The sequence below is a fragment of the Conger conger genome, chromosome 13, assembly GCF_963514075.1.
Source record: "Conger conger chromosome 13, fConCon1.1, whole genome shotgun sequence".
NCBI classification, from domain to species: domain Eukaryota; kingdom Metazoa; phylum Chordata; class Actinopteri; order Anguilliformes; family Congridae; genus Conger; species Conger conger.
In genome coordinates, this window is record NC_083772.1 from 31,511,373 (window position 1) to 31,537,548 (window position 26,176).

Below are 26,176 nucleotides of genomic sequence, written 5' to 3' on the forward strand. Positions count from 1 at the left end.
GTTTTAATCTTATGTACCACAGTTTGGGCGGTCTAGTACGCTCAGTATAAACATTTTCAATGGTTGGCTCTTCCTTTAGCCAATACTAAAATTTTTATTGCATATATACCTGTTTCAGGGGAAAATAGATGCTTGCTCTGAAATAGCCTACTATGGGAATTTCATTCGGGCGTGAATGGGGAAATAACGCTCATCTCAAGACAAGGGGCATCAACTGTCTCGGTCGGTTGCGCACAATTTTCTACTGCTCGGTGACAGTGCACGGTGATCGGTAACGTAAATTGCGTGTGGAGGCCCCTGAAATGATCCTGTCTGTCCTATCCTGTCCGGTCCCATTTGCCGTTTTTCTGCTGGGGCTTTGGTGCTGTGTGATTCCTGGAACGGCACATACAGATAATGTAAGTATCAATATCATTTATTGAAGTACACGCACACGCGCGCGCGCACACACACACACACACACGCACACACAGACGCACAATTAATACTAGTTCATTGCATGCACTTAAGTCAGGCGCTGCGCGAGTGTAAAACCATTGGGGTACGGAAATTTTGAACTTTAAAGGTAATTTATTGTGTCAATGTTTAACTTCACGTCGAGCGCAAGGTGAAAAACATTGATTGGGTTGCCTGTTCTTTCCAAAATTCCTATTTAATTGACTACCTATTTATGTTTCGTCATAGACGCATGGACAACAGAAACAGAAGACGTAATTAACACAATTTCACTACCTTAAACATAATTGTTGTACGGATATAACACGGAAAGGAAGAAATGACACCAGTGAGGTAGCCTAATGCGTGTGTTCTGTTTAGAAGGAAATCGAGAATTGCGGGATGGATGGGTCGCAGTGACCGGATTTTTTTCACATAGCCTATAGTATATCACAAAAGTTACCCTATGGCACTGGTGTTTTTATGGGATGGTCACCTCGTAACTGATGACTCCTTGCCTGTTCCTGATTCCTTCTGTTCTGCACAAGTGTGCGAAATATCCTCCTGAAACCTAGCAATTCATTTTTGTCTCCAGTAGGGGACATGGGTCTCTGGTCTTAATCTCAATAACCAGATATTCTAATATGTTAAAACCTACACAAAAGAGATTCAACATATAAGTACTATTTCATCTAAGACACTTGTATCATACACAAATATTTGCTTATACCTTTTTTCTGCAAGGGTCTCAGAAGGACATTACTTTGGGCTACAGTGGCACGGCTACTTAATGATGTGTAAATCTGGACAGCTACAGATTCCAAATTCCTGTTTTCGTAGAGCTCTGTCACACCCATGGCAGCTATGTACAGTACACCCACTTTACAACACATCAGCAGCCATAACTCCCACTCTTCCTCACTGTGTCCACAGTGCGCACCCAATGTTACTACTCAACATCTGTTACTGCACACATGCTTTTACACTGCACACGCATGCTACTTTACTGCGCATCCACTTTTCCCCACAGCACGTACAGCTTACAGCACGCCCCCTCTCCTACACACCTGTTTCACTGCCCCATGACACACCTGTTTTACCACACACCCACGTTACTGTTCAATGGCTTCAGTGCACAGCAAGTTTTCTACACACCCACTTTACTGTTCAATGGCTTCAATGCACAGCAAGTTTTTTACACATCCAGTTTACTGCAGTTGTTGAGGGTGGGCTCTGATCAAAGAGTTCTGCTTTTTGATACAGACTGGGTCAAGTGACTAACAAGAATAGGGCACTGTTTAATATTTTCAGCAGGGAAACTGAATATACAGTGCATCTGGAAAGTATTCACAGCGCTTCACTTTTCCCACATTTTGTTATGTTATTCCATATAATAAATTCATTTTTTTCCTCAAAATTCTACACAGAACACCCCATAATGACAATATGAAATAAGTTTTTTTGAAATTTTTGCAAATTTATGAAAAATAAAAAACTAAGAAATCACATGTACATAAGTATTCACAGCCTTTGCCGTGAAGCTCAAAGTTGAGCTCAGGTGCAACCTGTTTCCACTGATCAACCTTGAGATGTTTCTACAGCTTAATTGGAGTCCACCTGTGGTAAATTCAGTTGATTGGACATGATTTGGAAAGGCACAAACCTGTCTATATAAGGTCCCACAGTTGACAGTGCATGTCGGAGCACAAACCAAGTCAAAGGAATTGTCTGTAGACCTCCGAGACAGGATTGTCTCGAGGCACAAATCTGGGGAACGGTACAGAAAATTTTTTGCTGCTTTGAAGGTCCCAATGAGCACAGTGGCCTCCATCATCCGTAAATGGAAGAAGTTCGGAACCACCAGGACTCTTCCTAGAGCTGGCCGCCCGTCTAAACTGAGCAATCGGGGGAGAAGGGCCTTAGTCAGGGAGGTGACCAAGAACCCAATGGTCACTCTGTCAGAGCTCCAGCATTCCTCTGTGGAGAGAGGAGAACCTTCCAGAAGGACAACCATCTCTGCAGCATTCCACCAATCAGGCCTGTATGGTAGAGTGGCCAGACGGAAGCCACTCCTTAGTAAAAGGCACATGGCAGCCCACCTGGAGTTTGCCAAAAGGCACCGCTCATCACCTGGCCAATACCATCCCTACAGTGAAGCATGGTGGTGGCAGCATCATGCTGTGGGGATGTTTTTCAGCGGCAGGAACTGCGAGACTAGTCAGGATTGAGGGAAAGATGAATGCAGCAATGTACAGAGACATCCTGGATGAAAACCTGCTCCAGAGCGCTCTTGACCTCAGACTGGGGCGACGGTTCATCTTTCAGCAGGACAACGACCCTAAGCACACAGCCAAGATATCAAAGGAGTGGCTTCAGGAAAACTCTGTGAATGTCCTTGAGTGGCCCAGCCAGAGCCCAGACTTGATTCCGATTGAACATCTCTGCAGAGATCTGAAAATGGCTGTGCACCGACGCTTCCCATCGAACCTGATGGAGCTTGAGAGGTGCTGCAAAGAGGAATGGGCGAAACTGCCCAAAGATAGGTGTGCCAAGCTTGTGGCATCATATTCAAAAATTCTTGAGGCTGTAATTGCTGCCAAAGGTGCATCAACAAAGTATTGAGCAAAGGCTGTGAATACTTATGTACATGTGATTTCTTAGTTTTTTATTTTTAATAAATTAGCAAAAGTTTCAAAAAAACTTCTTTCATGTTGTCATTATGGGGTGTTGTGTGTAGAATTTATTCCATTTTGGAATAAGGCTGTAACATAACAAAATGTGGGAAAAGTGAAGCGCTGTGAATACTTTCCGGATGCACTGTATACACTCACTGAGCACTTACACCTACTTATTCATGCGATTATCTAATCAGCCAATTGTGTGACAGCTGTCGAATGCATAAAAGTCGTGTAGATACGGGTCAGGAGCTTCAGATAATGTTCTCATCAACCATGAGGGTGGGGAAAAATGTGATCTGAGTGACTTTTACTGTTGAATGATTGTTGGTGCCAGACAGGGCGGTTTGAGTATCTCAGAAACTGCTGATCTCCTGGGATTTATGCACAACCTCTAAGTGGATAGGCTACAGCAGGCTACAGCAGTAGAAGACTTGATAATTCTAAAAAATAAGTAATAAATACCTAATTGAGTGCTCACTGAGTGTATAATTCAAAATTAAGTGTAGGAAGGACACACCCTTTAGGGACAGTCATCAGAAAACATGAATGAATCAAGTGGAGATTTGGCCTTTCAGCCCATCTACCTCATTTTCCCAGTCTCTCCTAAGAATTTTTATTTTATTTCTGGCTTATAAAAATACAGATATGAAATGCAAATATTGATGATGAAAACACTAGAATAAAGCACAAACCCATCCTCAGCCCATTTTTCTGTTTAGTTGCGCTCCTGACATTACCTCTTGATTCGATGGTCTGCGCATTGGGGCTGTATTAGTGGGTGTGAAAAGGGTGCAAGTTGTCTGCCCTGTAGTTGTTTTATGGGCAGACTATCTCCCGCAGACATCTGGGCCAGTCTTCACCCACTGGTGTAAACAGACTAATCTCTGAGAGAGGACTGTGTGTGCGTCTGTGTTTGTGTGCGACTGTGTTTGTGTGCGACTGTGTTTGTGTGCGATTGTATTTGTGTGCGATTGTGTTTGTGTGCGATTGTGTTTGTGTGCGATTGTGTGTGTGTTTGCGACTGGGTTTGTGTGCTACTGGGTTTGTGTGTGACTGTGTTTGTGTGTGACTGTGTTTGTGTGCGATTGTGTTTGTGTGCGACTGTATTTGTGTGCGATTGTGTTTGTGTGAGACTGTGTTTGTGTGCGACTGTGTTTGTGTGCGATTGTGTTTGTGTGCGACTGTGTTTGTGTGCGACTGTGTTCGTGTGCGAATGTGTTTGTGTGCGACTGTGTTTGTGTGCAAATATGTTTGTGTGCGACTGTGTTTGTGTGCGATTGTGTTTGTGTGTGCGACTGTTTGTGTGCGACTGTGTTTGTGTGCGATTGTGTTTGTGTGCGACTGTGTTTGTGTGCGACTGTGTTTGTGTGCGATTGTGTTTGTGTGCGATTATGTGAGTGAGAACGTGAAAAGAAATAACCTCTCCATGCTGACAAAGGATTTTTTTAGCTGCAATGACCTCCAAAATAGACACTCAGTGAGCACTTTATTAGGTATTTTTTAGATTTCTACTGCTGTAGCCTATCCAGTTATGATGCGTTGTATGTTCAGAGATGCTCTTCTGCATACCACTGTTGTAATGTGTGGTTACTTGCGTTACTGTCACCTTCCTGTCAGCTTTGGCCAGTCTGGCCATTCTCCTCTGACGTCTCTCATTGACAAGGCGTTTCTGTCTGCAGAACTGCTGCTCACTGGATTTTTTATTCTTTGATTCTTTGCAAACTCCACTTCGAGGTTTGACATGTTGTGTGTTCAGAGATGCTCTTCTGCAAACCACTGTTGGAATACTTGATTATTTGCGTTACTGTCACCATCCTGTCAGCCGTTCTCCTCTGACTTCTCTCATTAACAAGTTGCTGCTAACTGGATGTTTTTTGTTTTTCGCACCATTCTCTGCAAACTCTAGAGACTGTTGTGTGTGAAAATCCCAAGAGATCTGCATTTTCTGAGATACTCAAACCACCCGGTCTGCCACCAACAATCATTCCACTGTCAAAGTCACTGAGATCACATTTTCCCATTCTGATGGTTGATATGAATATTATCTGAAGCTCCTGACCCGTATCTACACGATTGTATGCATCGCACTGCTAGCACACAATTGGCTGATTAGATAATCACATGAATAAGTAGGTGCAATAATGTAAAAATGTTTCTAATAAAGTGCTCGGTGGGTGTATATTCCATTTTTTTAATAATTCCTTGAGCCATTGTTCAAATTTCATATTTATTTTTCTTCACATATTATTTGTATTGCTACTTTTCTAATATTGTGATTATTTGTACTCTTGCTTTTGTTTATTATCACAGTTATACTGCTTGTATAGTTTTTGCTGAGTATTCATAGGGTCTAAAGGGTATCACTATGCTTCTGTAACATTTACAAGTCATTTATAGTAAAGAACAGAGCATAGTGTGAGAACATTTGAGGTGCAACAGTACTACTACTGTGATTGTTTATTCTTATTATCTTTTAGCGAAGAATTAAAGAGCAGAGTGAAAGCATAATATGCCGGTATTACATGAATCACATCAATACAAACAAACCCAGAAATTAGAACAATAATTTGCAGGTCAGCTGTCATTTCCATAACATTCTGATGGTGCAAATAACTCTTCTGCTGCCCATGTTGCATGGATTATGATTCAACTTGTATGCTATATGGTACTAAAACCCCCTTCCTTAATCACAACAGACACACAATCTCAAGTGGCTTGCTGCTCTAGCTTTGTGAGAGAAACAAAGAGCAAGAGAGATAAAATAATAGAGAGAAAATCTTCTATGTGTGTGTGTGTGTGTGTGTGTGTGTGTGTTTGCATGAGAGTCTGTGTGATTGTGCATGGGTGGGGGAGGGGTACAATGGGATAGGCAGCTTGTATGAGATGAAAGCTGACCTCGACTTTTGACAGCGGAAGCACAGCTTTAGAAAATACTCACGGAATTTGTTGAAGGAAATAAAACTGCAGCGAGAGAGAAAGAGAGGGGTACATTTTGGTGTAACTGGAACAGCTCTGGAGTAGATGGGATATTTCTTATATACCCTTCCAGCAACAGCACTAGATCTGGTCCACAATCTTCATGGCCAACAATGGAATGGCAGCTAATAGGGAGCGATCACACATAATAATATAACATGAGTACGCTATAACGTGAGGGAAGGCAGTTGCAAGACTCCTCCCCCACACCCACTCCCCAAATATGTCAGTTTATTGCCCTCTCATTGTACAGGTAAGCCTCAGTCCCCTCTTGTCTCTCCCAAATCACCTATTGCTCCATATGCCACCTCCACTGTGGTCCTGGCCCCCCATTTTCACTACCGCACCTCGATACCCCCTCTTTCCACCCTGTTACCCTGGCGCCCTGCTCTCACCATTCAACCCTCTTTCTGTACCCTGAGGGCTGGCCTGCTCTTTAGCAGACTGTGGGCTAGCAGAGCAGCGCAGGTTATTTCTGCGTGGTTTCACCCAGGGGCCCAGGAGTGAGTGCAGGCATGCAGACTGCCATATCCCATCTGCTCTCTGGGACCAGGGTGGGGCTGGAGCAGGACAAAATACTAGACCCAGAAGTTGGACCCTCTCCTAGAGTGGGTGAGAACAACCAGGACATTTTAGGCTCCTGTCCTAACCTGAGATAGCACCATTAACCGGCTGTGGCTAACCGCTAACAAGCGGAGTCTAGCCCGAGGCCCATAGGGAGGAGTCAGTGGAACTGAACGTGACAGCGTGTTTGATTAGCGCATCGCGCTCTCAGCGACAGGGACCGCAGGTTTCCCCTGCTCTGTGGGGACGGCAGAGTGTGCCAGACTCATGAGCCAACACGCTGGACTCTGCAGGTTTCCCCAGCTCCGTGAGAGGAGGGGAGAGTTTGCCAGACTCATGAGCCAACACGCTGGACCCTGCCAGAGCTAGGTGTGGAGAGCGAAGGCGCTGTTGTGAATGTTTTCTATTCATCACCACTTGGGCTCAGTTCAAGTATGTGGCCATTGTGAGTCCTCTGATACCATCCATACTTCCTGCTCACGTTTCCCTCACCTGTACCTAATTATATTCTCTCTGAAAAGCTGCTAGATTCACAGGAGAGGATGTGTGTGTGTGAGAGAGAGAGAGAGAGAGAGAGAGAGAGAGAGAGCAAGAGTTATATACAGAGAGAAAGTAACGGAGAGAGGGAGAGAGGGAAAAACAAAAAAATAGAGTTTAGTTGAAGTACTACTACACCCTTAACACTGGTATTATCCTACCATAGTGTAACAGAGATGACATCATAAAAATATTGTCTCAATTTCCCCACCTAAAGGAACATTCTAAATCATCATGGGTCAGGTAATAACTGCCCCAGTTGTGGGTAAGATATGTCATGGCATGCATGGGGGGTCTGATAACTCCATCTAAACTATCCCTACATCTCATCTACTGTAACCAATCAAATGTAGAATCTTATTCATTTGTGTTTATCAGCTCTATGACTTTGGCTGAAAATAATTGGCTCATTATTTTCATGTCAATAAAGCTCTTTGAATTGAATGGTGTGTAGCAGTGACGTAATGCTGGTGCATGTATGGTGTATATAAAAACAAAAAGCTACCGTATTCACACCAGAGTATCATTACTACAGCACTCCCCTTTAAACAAACAGACTAAATGAGAGAAAAACAGTCATGAATGCAAATTACCCTGTCTCGTCTTAGATTCCCCCCCCCCCCCCCTTGCTGGAATAAGCACCTCCCTGTAAAATTATGCAAATGACAGCTCTGCTGTACCATCTGTATGTGGGCTTTGTGGAAATAAGAAAATATAAATATACCTTGTGCGAGGTATGTAACTCCCGTCAGTGTAGGGGGAAAACAGATGTTTAAGTAGGAGACGTGTGGGTGTAAAGAGGGTTTGTACTATAAGTTTGTACTGGATAAGTGCACCTATTCAGCAAACAATAAGGAACACTGCCCTAAAATCATAAAACAACCACACAAGGCTGTTTTTATACCTGACAGTGGCTTTGCCTGGACCAAGTGCTACCATACTAGTGTTATCATACACTGCCATTTAGCCGGAAACCCCATAGACATGCCTCCAAACTAAGTGTTATTCCCTCTGCTAATAATTCAGAGACAGGACTGTGCACTGGCATCCTAGTGTAATCTCAGGGTATGGTCATACTCTGTGTCAATCAGAATAAATATTGACCATGTATCATTTCAGGGTAGAAGGTTGTAGATACAGTGTGTATGTTGTATGTGGATAGGAGTTTGATGAATATGCTGTGTTAAAGTGAGATTGTGTGTGTGTGTGTGTGTGTGTATCTTAAGGGATCAATCATGTGCCGGTAACATACTTGTGTCTATAAGTGTGTTATTTGTAAGAGTTGTGTATTACAATGTGTTGAGCATGTGTGTATTTCAGTGGTATGTACGACAGGACCTGTTGCAGGGTTGGTTCATTTGTTTCTGAGGAACAGTAAAGAAGAATAAGCAAGACTTTGAGACAATGTAGCCTTTTGTAGGCTTTTCATGAGGTTTGTTTGTTACCGTAATGTTTGTCTGCTGGGGATGCCATGCTCTGGGTGGAGAGGGTGAATGTTTAGTCTGCCCTGCAATGGCCATATCTCTCTAACAGATTTCATTCATTCAGCAGTTTTTTTCATGAAATAAATGTTGTTTGCGTGACGACCTGGACCAGCGTGTCTCAGTGTTCTTTGTGATATCCAGGTGTTCGTTTTTATCCTTGATTTTCTTTCTTTCCAGTTTAAATGCCCAGTTACACAATACTCAAAGGCCTGCTGCAATATCCTCTGCTAAGGTCAACAGAGTACTAACCAATGGGTCTACCTACCGGATCCCTAGTACCTAAGTGGCATTGGGTCCAGAACTCCAGTATCTAAGTGGTTTTGGGTCCAGAACTCCAGTATCTAAGTTGCTTTGGGTCCAGAACTCCAGTACCATTGATCGCAAGGATTACTGAAACCCTCCCTCTCTATGCAATTGTCCAATCAGACGGCATCCTGTGAGACTGCCAGCCACAATTGTCTTCACAATGCAGCTGACCTCACAAACGATGTAAGAGCTACTTACACTCTTCAGCCGTCCCCAAACTCTGTGACGTCCCTGAGCAGGGAGACAGTATAGTGCTGCGCTTTGGCTCAGACGTTTCACAGTGCCTGAAAACATACAGGATGGCAAAACGCCACGGAGTGCGGGCAGATCAAAGTGCCTCTCAGCCTGCGGGGTTCGCTCCCCGTCTGCTCCCCCTCGATAAGAACATCACAGCGGCTCGTGCTGCGTGCCGTGACCGTGACCGTGCCCGTGCCCGTGCCCGTGCCCGTGCCTGTGACCGTGACCGTGACCGTGCCCGTGACCCTGACCGTGACCGTGACCGCAGCCCTGAACTGGGTCGCGCAGGAGTGGATGGCCTGAGTGTGTAAGGCCTCCAGTGGATCATGAACTCTAGCCCTTGAATCTAAATCCAACCCTGGTTTCAAGTGCTACTGATTGGCCAGACTTTCTTCATACCTAGGTAAAGGGAGGGTGGGAAACCAGCAGTTCTCAGCCCACAAGGACTGTGAGTTGCATAGATTCAGGTGTGCTAATTTAGGGTTGAAATTAAAAGCTGCAGTACAGTAGATCTCCATTAGCAGGGTTGGTCAGCCGTGCTTGTAGCTGTAGCGTGCTTGTTAGGGAAATGGACATGTCACTGAAAGGTTGTAGGTTCAATATCCTTGAGAAAGTGTCCGGCTGTGTAAATGGTTTGCATGTAAAAATGTAACGTGTGACTTTGTAGGAGTGAGATAAATGGTGAAATGTGACCTGTGGGTGTGGAAGAAGAACAGCAGAGGATAACTGTATGATTGACTGGGGACATTAGGTTGCCTAAGTGAGAGTAAACATTGAGGTTCAACATGTAAGAGGATAATGGGTGAGAACAAGAGTTTGAGGGACTGGATGAGGATGTTACAGGATGAGGACCTGAGAGGGTGATATGGTAAGGTTGTTACAGGATGAGGTTGTGAGAGGGTGATAGGGTAAGGTTGTTACAGGATTTACATTACATTACATTATTGGCATTTGGCAGACGCTCTTATCCAGAGCGACGTACAGTTGACTAGACTAAGCAGGAGACAATCCTCCCCTGGAGCAATGCAGGGTTAAGGGCCTTGCTCAAGGGCCCAACGGCTGTGCGGATCTTATTGTGGTTACACTGGGATTCGAACCACCGACCTTGTGTTTCCCAGTCATTTACCTTAACCACTACACTACAGGCCGCTACAGGATGAGGTTATAAGGTTGTGATACGGTAAGGTTGTTACAGAATGAGGTTGTGAGAGGGTGATAGGGTAAGGTTGTTACAGGATGAGGCTGTGAGAGGGTGATAGGCTAAGGTTGTTACAGGGTGAGATTGTGATACAGTAAGGTTGTTACAGGATGAGGTTGTGAGAGGGTGATGGGGTAAGGTTGTTACAGGATGAGGCTGTGAGAGGGTGATAGGGTAAGTTTGTTACAGGATGAGGCTGTAAGGTTGTGATATGATAAAGTTGTTACAGGATGAGGCTGTGAGAGGGTGATAGGGTAAGGTTGTTACAGGATGAGGCTGTGAGAGCGTGATAGAGTAAGGTTGTTACAGGATGAGGTTGTGAGGTTGTGATACGGTAAGGTCATTATGGGATGAGAGTATAGGCTTATGAAGGGATGGCAGGGTGCAGACATGAACTTTGTGGACACTGTTGGTAGACGTGTGGAGAGGCAGAGGCAGACCTGTCTGAGCATGCTCAGAGAACAGCGGCCTGCATGCTGGCTGTAGGCCTGTTCTTGCTCATAGGCTGCCTTTCCCCTTGTTTTGGAACTGACTGCATTCACATTCGGCTTTGAAGTTATGGTATGGGCCTGAAAAATGTTTTTTGTTCACACATTGGGTATATTATGGGTTTATCGGAAGATCTACTTTTTGTGGGACACATTTTTTTTACCCACTTTTCTGTTTGAATCCAGCATTGCTCTTGGTGGGGAAATAATTGCGCAGGCTGTAGGCCTTATTGAGAAATTGCAATTATATAGCACCTTTAATGTGAAGAAGGGTCATTTTACTTTTGCATCAGTACAGGGGATGGCTTGAATGATTGAGGATTTGGCAGGAATACCAGGAATACCATTTTTTGATAAGTGCCATAGGATCACATAATTGCCCACAGTCAGGACCATGGATTAGCACACTATCTGAAAGACACTCCTATAGCACTGTGCCCTTGTGTGTACTATGACAGTAAGTGTCATCTAGTAGTACACCCAAGTTCAAGCCATAGTCAGGTTTCCTGTTACCCATCCTAGTAGTAATCAAATAAATAAATCAATATGTATTTGTATATCATATACTTTATACAATACACACACATGTCCACTTTACCATCATGCCCTATAGTACCATAATAGTGCTGATTTGGATGATGCTGCCTGCGATTTATGTCTGTATTTCTCTTCTGCTGGTTCTCTCTCTCTCTCTTTCACTCCAATTTCCTTTCTTTTCCTCTTTATATACCCCTTTCTCTCTCTCTTCCTCAGATTATGTCTCCCTTGCATGACCCAGGTGTTTGCATGTCTATATCTGATGGTGCTTATCTAAGTATCTCAGAATCTGGGGCTCCTGCACATACAGATTATATCACTCTCTCACCCTCTCTCCCCTCTCTCTCCCTCTCCCACCATTCTATCTCACCCTCTCCCCCTCTCTCTCCTCTCTCTCCCTCTCCCCCTCCCCCTCTCCCTCTCTCACCTTTCTATCTCACCCTCTCCCTCTCTCTCTCTCTCTCTCTCTCTCTCTCTCACACACACACACACACACACAGACAGAGCTTGAAACATGCAAGCACTAAGGAAAAAGTTCTGTTTTATGTCTTGTGTATTTGTAAAATAATTGTATATGAAGAAAGTTGTTATTCAGAACGATTCTTATTTGTGCTAAAGCTGAGACACAGTCCAGCACCTTACCTGATGTTCCAACAAAACCTTTTCCCTCGGGAGGCTCTGAGCGTTGACACTATTCTCACATGTCCCTCACCCTACATCTCGTCTGCACATTCCTCAGACCTCTTCAGATGAGTTTTACTGACATTACACCCGCAAACACGACTTTGTTCTCTACACCTACACAGACAAACACCTTGCTAAAAGACATTTGTTAATAGCAGTGCATTTGCATTTTATGTCAGTCTGTGTATGCGTATGTCAGCATGTATGCTTGCATGTGTGAGAGAGATTGTCGACAGTATGTGAGAGTGTGTGCCTGCATACATACATGCGTGTGTATGAGAGTGTGTTGCTGTACGTGTGTGTTCAGGAGACAGACAGAAAAAGAGCGTATATATGAGTCTACATGTATACATGTCTCTGTGAGACTGCATTGCTGTGTCTGCATGAGTTTGACACAGACGGAGAAAGAGTGTATAAGTGTATGCTCAGTGTAGATAGCTCTCTCTTTCTGTCTTTCTCTTAGCACTGTCTGTCAGTGTTGCATGCCTCCAGAAACCCAAACAACCAGCAGGACACGATGTCTATCACAGAGCAGCCGGCCGATAATGTCGTCTCACCGCTAAGCAGACAAGCCCCTTCATTAAAAACACGCAGACTCCTGTAAACAAAGACAGATTCTGTTACATGGAAATCAGGACCAATCAAACCAGCAAAGCTGATAGAAGATTATGTGCATTCCTGTCTGACCTACTTTTGATAAAGCAAACCGTGATAACCGGGCTAGGACCCCACTTGTTTGGGGCTATCTAGAGAGTCGTCTGAGGAAGAATTGGGTTTGACATACACAGTGTTTCTCTGCTGTATCAAGACACGCCATCGGTTTTCTCGAGTGGAACGTTTGTTCTTTACTGTCACTCTCTTGCTGCAGTCACTCTGCTTGTGAGAGTCTCTGTGTGCGTACATGAGAAAAGTATTCACACGCTTGTCTGCAGGCACATGCAGTTTTCAATGTAGATTTTTATGTGAGCTCATTGATGATTGTGTTATTTTTCCCAGGTGTGTGTATGCAATGGGGTGTCCCAGTGTCATTGCGACGGGGTAAAAGGAAACAAGGTAGGCCGAATATCTGACCCCTGGATCTTCCCTGACTCCTGCAAGCCCTGTCTGACTCCCTCCCCACCCCTGCTACCACAGGGCTCCCCACCCCTCATTTAAAACTGATACCTGGTATGATTAGGTTGAGTTTTATCTGTGTAATGAATGTTTGTGGAGAATTATGGTGATTACTGTGAACCTAGGGTGTTAAGTACAAAATATATACCGGGGAGATCACACAGTGTCTATCTGTCTATCTGTGGTGTACCTCAACACTCGGTCTGGATGAAACGAGAATAGGACAGGTGTGTGTAAGAAAAATATCATCTCTATTTGACGTCTGTATTTTTGTATTCAAGCCGTTTACTTGCGGCGACTGCCCCCTGGTGGCTAACTATGATATTTCAGTTCCTCATTAACCTTTGTAAAATGCCGTTACTTCATAAATGAGGCAACAGCTTGTATCATAATAATGTTTTAGACCCCTTTTGAAAGACGTTCTGACGATGAGAAATCATGTTCTTTTCATAAAGTAATGAAAAAATAAGTCCTGTCTTGAATATTTTGGTAATTTTTTAAGTTTTATATTCTTGACTAAATTTCCTGTTTCAATTCCGAACTACAATATTGCTAGAGCAAGGAAAATATTGCATTGTATGAATTTGTATTGAAGTCTTTTCATAATGTAACAACAGCACGCTGTAACAATGTGCACATTTGTTGATTGACAAAGGATGATGAGGACTACATTTTTGTTATGAAAATGTTATGTTATAAAATGGATATACATTATGCATATTCAAGAATAAAATATGCATATAAAACACACAAATACATGAAACGTTAATGAGAATGAGTTCTCGCTCACTAAAATCCAGAGGTGAGTACTGATTTTGCCTGTCAATTGCAGGGTGAGATGGGATACCCGGGATTTGGTGGTCCTCCAGGAGAACATGGTTTCCCAGGACTAGAAGGTCGTTCTGGACCAGTAGGCCCAAAGGTAGTGAAATCCCTTTGAGCCTCACATGAAGGTATAGATAGTTAAATGCTAAATGTTGGGACAGTGACACAAGTTTCATTGTTTTAACTCTGTACAAATTCAAATTCCACACCTAGAATCACCACTAGACCTTGTATTAGCTTTCTCATGTATGAACTAATGATGCTAAGACACACAGCTGACCAAGAAACAGCTGAGCAGTGAACTTTCTGATTACTTTTGCTCCCCTAAAATTAAGAGTGGGCGCAGGTACGGGATATGTATAAAATAATACTGGCACAATCATACATTACATAAAATCAATGAAAACACAGTCTCCATTTTGTCTAAACCATTCTATCATTCTATCTACTGCCCATATTAACCACACTGTAGCACCCATGTGGTTTACGGGGTATTCTGTGGGCAAACTTAAAGGAGGGAGTACAAGTCCAGTCCTGAGGGCTGCAAGATCTTTCAATCAGCAGCCATTGTAGGCCTTGGAAATGAAAGCACTCAAGTACTGAAATGCACCAAAGAGGAGTAAGCCCACCGGCCCACCAGGAGCTGAGTGCCCCTACTCACCGGCCCTTGAGGATTGGAGTGGAGTGCCCCTGCCAATTTTGGTTTGAGGACATGTGTTTCAGCATTGTGTGTATTATCCACAGGGAGACATGGGCTTTCATGGACATCCAGGACCTAAAGGCACACAGGTGACTTACTGATTACTGCTAATCAGTACGTTTTGTGTAGAGATAGATTGTTTATGTGTGTGTCTGTCTGTTTGTTAGTCTGTGAGATTGTGCATGTGTGTGTGTATTAATGGATGATGTACTGTAGGTGTGTGTGTGTTTGTGCGTGCATGTATGTGCATTTGTGTCTGTGTTCTAGTAGGTGTATTTGTGTGTTGTAATAGATTATGTACTATAGATGTGTGTGTTTGTGCGCGTGTGTGCATGTTTGTGAGTGTGTGACCATGTGTGCGTGCATGTGGATGTGTGTGTGTGTATGCATGAGCATGTGCATGCCTGTTTGTGTCTGTGCGTGTTTGTGTGTGTGAGCATGTGCATGTGTGTGTGCGTGTGTGAGCATGTGCGTGTGTTTGTGTGTGTGGGTGAGCATGTGTGTGTGTTTGTGTGTGTGTGTGTTTCTGTGTGTGTGTACGTGTCCCGCACTCCATAATTTATCTCTGATTGCTTAAACAGGGACGTGATGGGGAGCCAGGATTCTCTGGAGCACCAGGGCTGCCAGTGAGTTCCTTTAGCTCTCCTCTTTTTTCAGCATAATGTTTTTTCCTATAATTTGGCCAGGGTTTCTTGCATTACCTTACCCACATGCTCTTATCTCTTCCTCTGTGTGTCAATGCTATTTTCTAGGGCACCCCTGGAAATGCAGGACCCATGGGACGTCCCGGAGCCCCAGGATGCAATGGGACAAAAGTACATCTACACTGCCTGTTATTTCCAATGCATTCATCACACACACACACACACACACACACACACACACACACATTCATGTTCTCACATGTACTTTCAGCTCACACAAACACTCAAGCACTTGCGAGGCAAGCATTGTCCCACAGTATAACGCCTCTTTTCATATCTCTAGGGTGACAGGGGATATCCGGGATATGCTGGAGTGCCTGGGCTAGTTGGACGACCAGTATGTAATATTTATTTGGTTTCATACGTGAATAATGACTTATTTAGCTGCAGTACATCAATGAGACCCCGTCCTCATCACTTACAGCTGGCCACGTGATTGTGAAAAACCCCACATCATGTGAAAGTGCTTGAGAGACATTTCAGGATTTGACTGTTTATGTGAGGCCATTCCTATAAGGTCTTCATTATTTGACTGCGTGTGTGATTCCTCATAAAATGCCCAGACAAATACTTATTTTTCTTTTTCAGGGTTTAGATGGTGAACCTGGACCCAAGGTATAGTGTGGCCTCTGCATCCTTCCAGACATTCTTCATCTTTATATTATGTCTGATGACAACCCAGGATGTGTTTATTTGTTTGTCTGGTCATGTGTATGAACTTGTGTATGGACTGTGTGTGCATGTTAGGGAATTTACCTTCATGGTAAAGTACAAGCAGCCTTTGTACTTGTGGCAAAGATTGAACTTCCCTTTAAGGAATATATCCCATTAAAATATTTCAAATTGGTTTAAAAAGAAATAAAAGATTATACATTTTTATACATAGTACATTTTTTTCAAGATAAATGTAAACATTTAAAAGTACACTATTTGTACTCGCACTACAGTATTTATTAGTAGGTGCATTTGTGTCTATGTATGTGTGTTTGTGTATGTCTATTTGTGCTTATATGTGTATGTGTGTGTATGTGTGTGTGTGTGGGTGTGTGGTGTGTAATGTCTATACTTTTATGGGCTTTTGGTTCGTTCTGCAGGGGGACACCAGATATATACCATATCAAGTGGAGACGAAAGGAGAACGTGGCCTACCAGGACCATATGGTGTGAAGGTCTGTAAATCCGTCTGTATGTAGCCCCACACCCCTATACCCCTCAGTGTACTACAGTACTCTACCAATGATCCATACCCTTCATAAAGATGAGCAAATAAGGCTATGTAAAATTAAACATTATAGGTAATGACCTATGTTGCTCAAAATGTTTTATATATTCCTAAAATTACATTATCGCAGGACCCAAATGCAAGAATCATGTTTCTGTTATCGAGTGACTGACTTACATATATACAGAAAAATGTTGGCATTTATATAGCACCTTATCCAAAGCGCTGTACAATCGATGCTTCTCATTCACCCATTCATACATATGCACCATTGGTGATAGGCTGCCATGCAAGGCACCAACCAGCTCATCAGGAGCAATGGGGGGTTAGGTGTCTTGATCAGGGACACTTCGACACACCCAGGGTAGGTGCCAGATGACTGCTCTTACCTCCTGAGCCAATGTTGCCTAGCCAAGCTGTAACAAGTTGGCAGAGCAAACATCTATGCAGAGAAACCAAGCAAAACCGATTGCAGTAAAAAATGCTGTTGTTGTACTGATAAATATTATGTGCATTCTATATTGAATGTTACAGCTGATTAGTCAGGATCTTACAACATGGTGCAGGTTGTGATTTGATCAAATTGCTAGGTAACATGACATTTTGTTTAAGAAGCAATGTTTTACTTTTCCAAAAATGTATATGAATGTGTATAACCCTCCCTTTTGCAAGGATAATACTACTAGTCTTCTATAGTGTTATGATTGGTGAACATGTTGGTGGGCATGTTCCTCCATGTCAAAGTTTGAAAGATTTAACAGCACCTTAACAGTTTATCACTGCTGCACACTTACATGCACACAGAAAGACTCTCATGTTTCACTGAAATCTCTCATTCAGGGCCTGCCAGGGTCATCCGGCCAGGCTGGCACTCCAGGACCCATGGGGCCACCTGGTATGCCGGTGAGTGGACCACCTGGCCTCAGGTCATCCTGAAAGCATCAAGTGTTTTTAGATGTGCAGCATCTCTTTTTAACTGGCTGAATGACTGACTGACTGACTCACATTCTCCACCAGAGAGGGTGATCAGCACTCTAAAGTAGCTGAATGGTGCTTCACATCACTGACACTGTGTGCCCATGTTTTGCCTTTGACTGTCTTCTCTTCACTTTAGGGGTCACCAGGGTTCCCTGGTCTGCAAGGTGAGAAGGTAGGAGGCAGCTCACCACTTTACCACACCAATATGATCCATCTTCAGCTGCTAAGGCATAAGCTTTCTGCCTGAGGGGCTCATCCTCTGACATGGCTAACACAACATTAAGCTCCCCTCCTGTGTTTTAAACTCTCAGTATATACAGTAGTTCAAATTGGAGGTCTTGGCCACAATGTGAAATGTTTCTGATGATATTCTCACTTGCTTTTTTGCAACATCGAGCTCTGCTCAGCTCCAAATGTAAACATCAGCAGGCTGGTAATATGGATGAGTAAGAGCACACATTTTACCCTGAGTGTAGCTTACTTGCACAGGTATAATATCCAGAAGAGTGAATGTATGATTGGCACCAGAATACATTGCAAAGCGGTTGTCAGCCTTCCTCACAAATCACTGTCTAAGATCCTATGAAGCACTGCTGGCTGCTCTGGCTTCTAGGCTGAAAACCAAAGGAAACTTTGTTTTCTCTGTCAAAGATCCAAGACCCTGGAACAGCCTCCAGAAGACAGATTAGCGAAAATGAGTCAGTTTCTTGTATAAAACCATTCGAAAATCCCGTTATGAAATCCTGATAATGCAAAAATAGCTTAACGTGGCAATTAATTAAAATGAGCTGTAAATATAATCGCCTAGGTATTTTAATCAACAGACAGTCCATGTGTAGTGTGAATGTGTCCAGGTATGTGAGTGTGAACATGTACTGACCGTTTCTCTGCTGTGCAGGGTAAGGAGGGGTCGAGAAGTGACGCGGGGCCACAAGGTCGGCCGGTGAGCGTTTACACTCAGTGGTCATATTGACCCTTTCCCTTTCACCCACAGCACTATCACTCACTTCCTGGTACTGAGAGCACGGTAATGGCCGTCAGCTGTCAAAGGAATTAGCCTAAATTTATTTCAGCTTTGGGTCAACAGTCACTGAGGACGTTTGCCTCGTTTCACTGGACAACCTGAGAAGTTTAGAGGCAGGCGTTCCCGTCAGGGAAGAGACCCTTAGTGCCACTATAATGTCACATATGCACACATGTGTAATGTATCTGTATCTGCCCCTGCTCTGAAAGGGTGAACTGTGATATTTACATGTGTCTTTTAGGGATACAGAGGCCCCCCTGGGCCACCTGGTGAAAAAGGACTGAAGTTATATCTGCTGCTTGGACCAGAAGACCTGAAGGTAAACGTATGCATGCATTCACACACACACACACACACACACACACATGCAGACACATACACACACACACACACACACACACACACACACATGCAGACACACGCAGACACACACACACACACACACACACACATGTATGTACACCGGCACCCATGCATGCTCATAGACACACAGACACACACACACAGTACACTTTTGTATCCATGCTCACACCCACATGCAAACGCCCACATGCGCATGCGTACATGCACCTCCTGGGCACAACCGCACAGATCAAACTTACACCTGTGTCCATATGCATAAACATATTCACTATAATGCATGAATGAGGTAGTTTGTGATTGATTGCAGGGGTTGCCAGGCGCTCCAGGAGAAAAGGGTTATCCAGGGCTACCTGTAAGTATACTCCTGTACCTGATCTGGCTGTCAGGAGCCTTAAGCATCCTGTAGGTGTTGGTTTTCTGTTACTCTATGGTCCCTGACTGTGTCTGCAGGGTCGTCCTGGATACATATATAACGCAGTGAATGGCGACCAAGGAGATCCTGGCCCTGAGGTACTATATTTCTCTTTATGTCTGTGTACCATTGACCTTGCAACTAACACCCATGCAGGACATACAGTCATTGCTCACACTTTCCAAAAGCATAACATTTCAGAATAAATAGTACTCAATCAATCCACTAGATCCACAATTTTACTACTCTACTGACCCTATTGATCATCTCCTGATGGTCCCCAGAGTTACCTGGAAGCAAAAAGTACTCCCACCCATTATGCTGTTGTAACATGCAATCAGACTAACTGTGACTATGATTATGTGATTATGAAAGCAATGCATGTTTCTGGCTGTTTAATCCAGTTGAATGTGGTCCAAGCAGCCTCCATGACAGTCGATATGGTAGAATGAAAATTGAGCAGTAAGTAGAAAGTTCAAACGAGAAAGCAGGTCAGGTTCTTTCAGCACAGGCTATGCTGGGTTTAACCAAGTGTTGGACTGAACATTACACCACATAATCTAACTCAGCCATATTAGAAAGATGTGGAGGCCTGCATTAAAGGTACAATAGGTAATTTCAGACTCCTAACAGTCAAGAGAAGAATTGCAGCAACAAAAACCCTCAAACCACAACATGCAGTTTTTGAAAGTTCACTGTGACAAACAGGACAGAGCCCGCCGTCTTTTCGTAGCGTTCTAGTAAGAAAATGTTCACCGAACAGGTAACTTTATGAAATGTTGACCTTAGTGTGCTGCACAACATTATGTTTTGTCTTTTTGAAGTTTTCACTTTAGTTAACCAACTATATTATGAGCAAGCAACTTATTTGAACGTGTAGCTGCCCAAATTGCTCAAAGTGATCACCGAAACTATGTATATGCTACTATGGCTTATTATCCAAGCGAAGAATACATATCTAGTTATAAAATGATACAGTTCGTTATTGGTAGCAACAAGCAAATTAGCTATTTACAAATATCCCCGAGACACAATGCCTGCAACGTGCAAAAATGCTCACAATGCTCGCGACTATGTTCGTATTGTCTTTGGATATTTGTAAATACGTCAAGCTAACTATGGCTAATTTGCTTGTTCCTACCGATAGCGAACTCGTATTGTTTTATAACTAGATATGTAGTCTTCGCTTGGATAATAAGCAATAGTTTACACAGTTTCAGTGATGGCTTGTCTGGGGTGGAATTTGGGCAGCTACAGTACACATCAGAATAAGCCCCCATGCCATTGGTTATGGCAATTAGAACAATTTTTCAACCAATGAGCTTGAATTATTGTACAACTGTGCAATGTTTTGGTACAGAGTGACAGCCCGTCAACTGTATATTTTGAAACCAGAATTTAAGAACTATAAATACAGGCAGAGGGTGAGTCATCATGTCAATGAGCATTTTTCAATGACAGGAAGGGATTTACAATGGTCTTGTAACAATATTTTAACACTAAAATCTTTTTGTCCCTTTAAAGCTACAGAACTAGCCCTCATTGGTCATGGTTGTAATCTCCATAAAGTAGTAAGATGGGACTGAGTTTAATTTATTGTTGGGCTGGCGGCCATCAAAACTATTCCGTAGGTTATTAATTGGTGGTTATTTTACAACAAATTAGCTCACAGAGAGAAAATAAAGTCACAAATCCTCACGACCTTCCTTTGATCTTGTAGTGCTTTTATTTTGTATGTGTGGTCAACCAAAGATGGCGTAATAGTTTCATCAGCTCATTTTAGCAATCAAGTCTGATCTGTATCTGCTTGCTAGAAAAACTAAAAAAGCTGAAAATTAAAATTGCTACTTTTTTTTAGGGAAAACCTGGGAAGTTTGGAAATCCAGGATATGGTGGCATACAGGTAAAATCAAGTGCTTATTGGATGTCAGTCACATGTGAACACACACCATGAGCAGCATCATGCTGTCTCTCTGTGGAGCTGCATGTAGTGACATCATCATCATCATCTTTTTGTCAATGTCTCGCCAATTGTGGAAAGCTTAAGCAGCAGTATACCTTTCCTACTTGGGACAGTGGCATTTTAATCAGCATTCTTATGACTCTTAGCATTATTATGATTTTTTATGCAGCTTAGACCACTCAATGGAAAGCAGTCTTCTGTATCCCTGCGATCAAGGTCATTGGTTGATTTTAATTATGTCACATGTAGGGGGACAAAGGAAAAACTGGCAACCCTGGGCCTCCGGGAATCACAGGTGCAAAGGTCAGTTTCATTTGGTGTTTTTGGTTCCGGTAAAATCTGTGATTCAGTTTTAGTTGTCTGTCTATGCCAATAACATGTATGTGATCCTTCAGGGAGAAAAAGGAGACAGAGGTCCTTTTGGCCTGCCAGGGGAAGTGAGTGGAAATTATTTCACAATGCCCCTGATATGAATATCTACAACAGTCATTTTCTTTGCTCAGTTTAAGTTTGTGTACATATGTGTGTATTTTCTATGACTGGATTCTTAGTGTATTCAGTCAAATGCATCATGTCATGCACAGGTGATATTCGGACATCCCATCAAAGGTCAGCAGGGAGTACCCGGCCCACCAGGGCCCCATGGCCAAAAAGGTGACCCAGGTACATGTCTGCAATGTCCGCCCCTCAGTTATTCAGTGAGTGTGGTTGTGGGTCTCAGTCAGTCAGTGAGACTATGTGCTCTCTTTTCATTTGTCAGGTGTGGGTGGTTTCCCTGGACCACCTGGCACACCAGGTAACTCTCCATTGATTTCTCTCACAAACTCAACTGTGCACCTATTCTTTCATAGTGCAGGCAGACAAAATAAACATTTACTCATGCACATACATACACACACACACACACACACTTAAAATCCAGTTTTTCTGTTCTAGCAAAAGCTATCCCTAGTCATCCGGGGACCCCTGGTCCCCCTGGCTTTCCTGGCCTGAAGGGGGAGGCAGGTGACCCTGGCCCTTACGTCAGCGGCCCGCCTGGACCGAGTGGGTTTCCTGGACCACCTGGTGCCCCGGGAGATCAAGGGCCTCCTGGAAGGCAAGGTAACTCCTTGTGTTATCCTACTGCTGACGTTCACATGAGAAGGCATAGAGTAAAGCAAGTGACATGGGCAGACGTGCAGACTGATGTTAACGTGTGAGGGAGCAGCAGGCTCCTGTGCACTAGCCAGGGACCTCAGCGGAAGACTGACCCCACCCCTGCTCTTCTGTTTCTTGCCCTCAGATGAAAAGGCCCGCCCGGGCCCCCCCGGACCACGGGGCTTCAAAGGCCCTGAAGGGCCCCAAGGAACGCCTGGTGTAACCGGACTTCCTGGTGAGATAATTTTGCTCACATGAAGGATAGGAGCTGTGGGCCTTTGGTCCAGAAAAGAGACTGTGACAGGGGCAAGAAAAAGGCAGTCAGAGTCACTAAATGTGATACAACATGTAGTGCTTCCATCACGTTACAGAGCAACTCCAGAAGGATCAAACTCCTGACTAAACCTGCCCAGCAAGCCCTACACCTGTTCCGACTGCTTTAAACCTTCCCTCACCTGTCTGTGTTTGTTACCAATGACCTCTGTACACCTATCTTTCTGTGACCAGAGGGGAGCTCTGTATGACCTCCTTCCTGGACCCTGTGGAGTATTTTATGTGTATCTGTTGCAGGGGAGAAGGGTGATGGCTGCATAGTGTGTGGGCCACCTAATGGGCCAGAAGGCCCCCCAGGCCCCCCCGGGCCACCTGGACCGGACGGTAAGTCCCTTCTCCTAAATCTCAAAATCTCCAAATCTTGTTGGTGTATAGGTCTTGATAAGGGATTGAATATACACAGGGGCTGATCCTTTAACTGCCTGGTATGCGAGCACTAAAGTTTTAAATTTGATGCGAGCCATAACAGGCAGCCAGTGGAGGTTGCTGAGCAGGGGGGTGACATGTGAATGTCTGGGAACATTGAATACCAGACGGGCTGCAGCATTCTGGATGAGTTGTAGGGGTCTGATGGCAGATGCTGGAAGGCCAGCCAGCAGAGAATTGCAATGGTCCAGGCGGGACAGGACCATGTCGCTCTGGATAAGAGCGTCTGCAAAATGCCATTAATGTAATCTGTGAGAACATGACAGTACTCTCTGGTACTCTCTCCAGGTGGAGAAGGAGATCCAGGGACTAAAGGGATACAAGGAAACAAAGGTCCGAAGGGTCTATTCGGTCCTCCAGTAAGTCACATAGACATTATTTGTCTGCGGCTCTCTTGGATACTTGGACTGAACTGCACACATGCATGGCTACAGATCACAGTTCCGAGCACAATAAACTAATATAACACAGCAAGAGTGAGTTGTATACAGTACCATTTTATCTGTCTACCAGTCCAATATACTGTACAATGGCAGTAATCTTTTATTAGGGTACAGCTCTCAATGAACCCTTCCAAATTCCAATACTTGATGCAGTGATCCATCTGGATAAACTTTGTGATCTATACCACTTCATAACTTCTGGATGCAATTCCTGTGATCCATCCTGCAGACTATCTCTATGGTGGTCTCTTCTTGAGTCTGCATAGTCATTCTTCCTGCCTACAGGGACCCAATGGTGATCCAGGACAAAGTGGCCCTCCAGGACCCAAGGGGACCAAAGGCTGCCGCAGTGAGACTGGAGAGAAGGGGGAGGCTGGAGTGCTAGGACCGGCTGGGGATCCAGGCAAGAGTGGCAAGAATGGGCCCCCTGGAGACCCAGGACCAAAGGGTTGGCAGGGTGCGAAGGGAGATATGGTTAGTGACCACCCCAATTCCCACATTTCTAATCTCTAAGGTCTGAAGAACAGACCTTCCCAGTTTTTGCCTCTGATTAGATTTTTCAGCCGCACTGCAATGAAAATCGCTCCACTCACAATGGAGCTACTTCCAGCTCAGACAGGCCAAGAGAGGAAAAACTTAACAAAACACTCACCATACTACTCATTATGGTTCACATTTTGACTAGCCTATTTTAGTTTGATATGGCCTCTATCATAGCTGAACTGATCAGTTTATGGTGAATGTTTGGTTTACATGGGTTTCCCATGTAATAAGAATTTACTTCCAGGTCCATTCATTTACCTTGGTCGCCACTTGAAAACTGCCTAAATTGGTTGTGAGTGAAGAGTGTCCCCTAGCTTAACCCTGTCAGCAGCTACTTCATTTCCCAGCCTTCATACCCAAGTGTGATTCAAACCCACACATGCTTTCCTTTAGCAGTTTGACATGTGAAGGATACATTATGGTGTGGCTATTGGCAGAACGGGTCAGTTATAAGGTGCATCTTCTACAGGGAAGACCTGGGCAAAAAGGAGAGCCTGGCCCCCCTGGGCTCTCTGGATTCCCAGGAGGTCCAGGGCCAATTGGGGGACAGGGTCCCCCTGGCATAGGGCCAGAAGGTCCTCCAGGACCAAAGGGAAATATTGGGGATCCAGGTCTTCGAGGGAGGCCTGGATATGCAGGTAAAAGTGTGAACTTTAAGATGGATTTATTTATTTAGCACCTTTCAAGCACAGCATGCTTTAACAAACAATCAAAATTGTCATGTCTGTGCCCTTTGCCCATTGTTTTTTCCCTTTTGTCTGTGTGTCTGAGCTTTTCTCTCTGTTTCTCTCTTTTTCTAAGTTTTGTCTTTTGTATCCCCCTTTGCTTTCTGTAGTTCTGTTTTCTGTTCATCATTCGCTTCGCCTGCTCCCTATTTAGGCCTTTGCTATAAGGGTGGGGGTAGTGGGGAGAGCCAGTCGCGACTGAGACTAGCCCTTAGAGGGCGAACCCACAACGCGTATCACCCCTCAACTCCAAGACCAAAACAGAACAGAAAATAATCCCTACTCCCAAACAACGGGAGGAACAAAAACTAAACCGTAGGCGATTCTTAGTAAAGAAACAGAAATAAAGCCAACAAAAACAGCTGAAGAAAATAAAGCGACCTTTAAAACACAGGGCGAGTATATCAACTGATAACTGTGCTTAAAGGCGAGCACAGAGTACACCAAAAGAAAGTACAATCTGGCACAACACCGCTAGACAAGAAAATAAAACCACGAGACGCAGCTCGGGACAAAAAGGCAAACCAAAATACAAATACCGGGGACAACGTCCCTCTACCCCGGCTCACACAAGCCCAAACAAAAGAAAACCCTTTTAGGAAGGCGCTGGTAACAAAATACCTAACCACACACCTTCCTTACCTTAAATTGTAGTTGTGTAAATTGGTATAACACACACCAGCACAGTACCTGACTCTGAACAACAAGAGTCTACCTTGTGCTTTTACCGGCTGAATGTCAGAGCGAACAGATAACACTCAAGCACTGAAGCCTAGTCAGGACTGGCTTTAAATTCTCTCATGGGAGGTAATTCCCCTGGCGCAAATGAGGAACAGGTGTTCCCAATGATCCTCGGCCCTCTGATGGTCACAATAGGAATTACCTCCCCCATGACATTTGCTAGTTAGTCTTTTCCTGTATCCGAGTCTGTCCCTGGACTGCCATCCTGTTTTTGAACGCCTGTTTTATGACTTCTCTTCTGATCACGCTGCTTGTGGATGCAACCCACAGATAAGCAAATACATTATATGGATAGTGGTAAATGAAACTGAAAACAAAACAAATGAAAAGCCAATAAAAGCAAATCTATAGAAATGTGTCTTCAGTTTAGTCTTAAAAGAAGACACTGACTCAGCCATTG

At 44.0% G+C, this 26,176-nt stretch overlaps 1 protein-coding gene across 1 annotated transcript in view; it reads left to right on the forward strand.

Moving 5' to 3' along the window:
- Nucleotides 1–29: 29 nt before the first annotated feature.
- Nucleotides 30–26,176, forward strand: part of col4a3 (collagen, type IV, alpha 3) — a 47,351-nt gene continuing 21,204 nt past the window's right edge. Inside the window, exons 1-26 of the mRNA XM_061217383.1 lie at nt 30–398; nt 13,121–13,177; nt 14,070–14,159; nt 14,807–14,851; nt 15,344–15,388; nt 15,515–15,577; nt 15,750–15,803; nt 16,055–16,081; nt 16,561–16,635; nt 17,529–17,591; nt 17,803–17,838; nt 18,565–18,609; nt 18,932–19,009; nt 19,361–19,405; nt 19,504–19,563; nt 21,324–21,368; nt 21,678–21,731; nt 21,824–21,865; nt 22,013–22,091; nt 22,189–22,224; nt 22,365–22,529; nt 22,711–22,800; nt 23,136–23,222; nt 23,613–23,683; nt 24,053–24,241; nt 24,780–24,948. Coding sequence (XP_061073367.1) covers nt 303–398; nt 13,121–13,177; nt 14,070–14,159; nt 14,807–14,851; nt 15,344–15,388; nt 15,515–15,577; nt 15,750–15,803; nt 16,055–16,081; nt 16,561–16,635; nt 17,529–17,591; nt 17,803–17,838; nt 18,565–18,609; nt 18,932–19,009; nt 19,361–19,405; nt 19,504–19,563; nt 21,324–21,368; nt 21,678–21,731; nt 21,824–21,865; nt 22,013–22,091; nt 22,189–22,224; nt 22,365–22,529; nt 22,711–22,800; nt 23,136–23,222; nt 23,613–23,683; nt 24,053–24,241; nt 24,780–24,948 — 1,906 coding nt within the window. The 5' untranslated portion in view covers nt 30–302. The remainder of the gene's footprint in view (nt 399–13,120; nt 13,178–14,069; nt 14,160–14,806; nt 14,852–15,343; nt 15,389–15,514; nt 15,578–15,749; nt 15,804–16,054; nt 16,082–16,560; nt 16,636–17,528; nt 17,592–17,802; nt 17,839–18,564; nt 18,610–18,931; nt 19,010–19,360; nt 19,406–19,503; nt 19,564–21,323; nt 21,369–21,677; nt 21,732–21,823; nt 21,866–22,012; nt 22,092–22,188; nt 22,225–22,364; nt 22,530–22,710; nt 22,801–23,135; nt 23,223–23,612; nt 23,684–24,052; nt 24,242–24,779; nt 24,949–26,176) is intronic.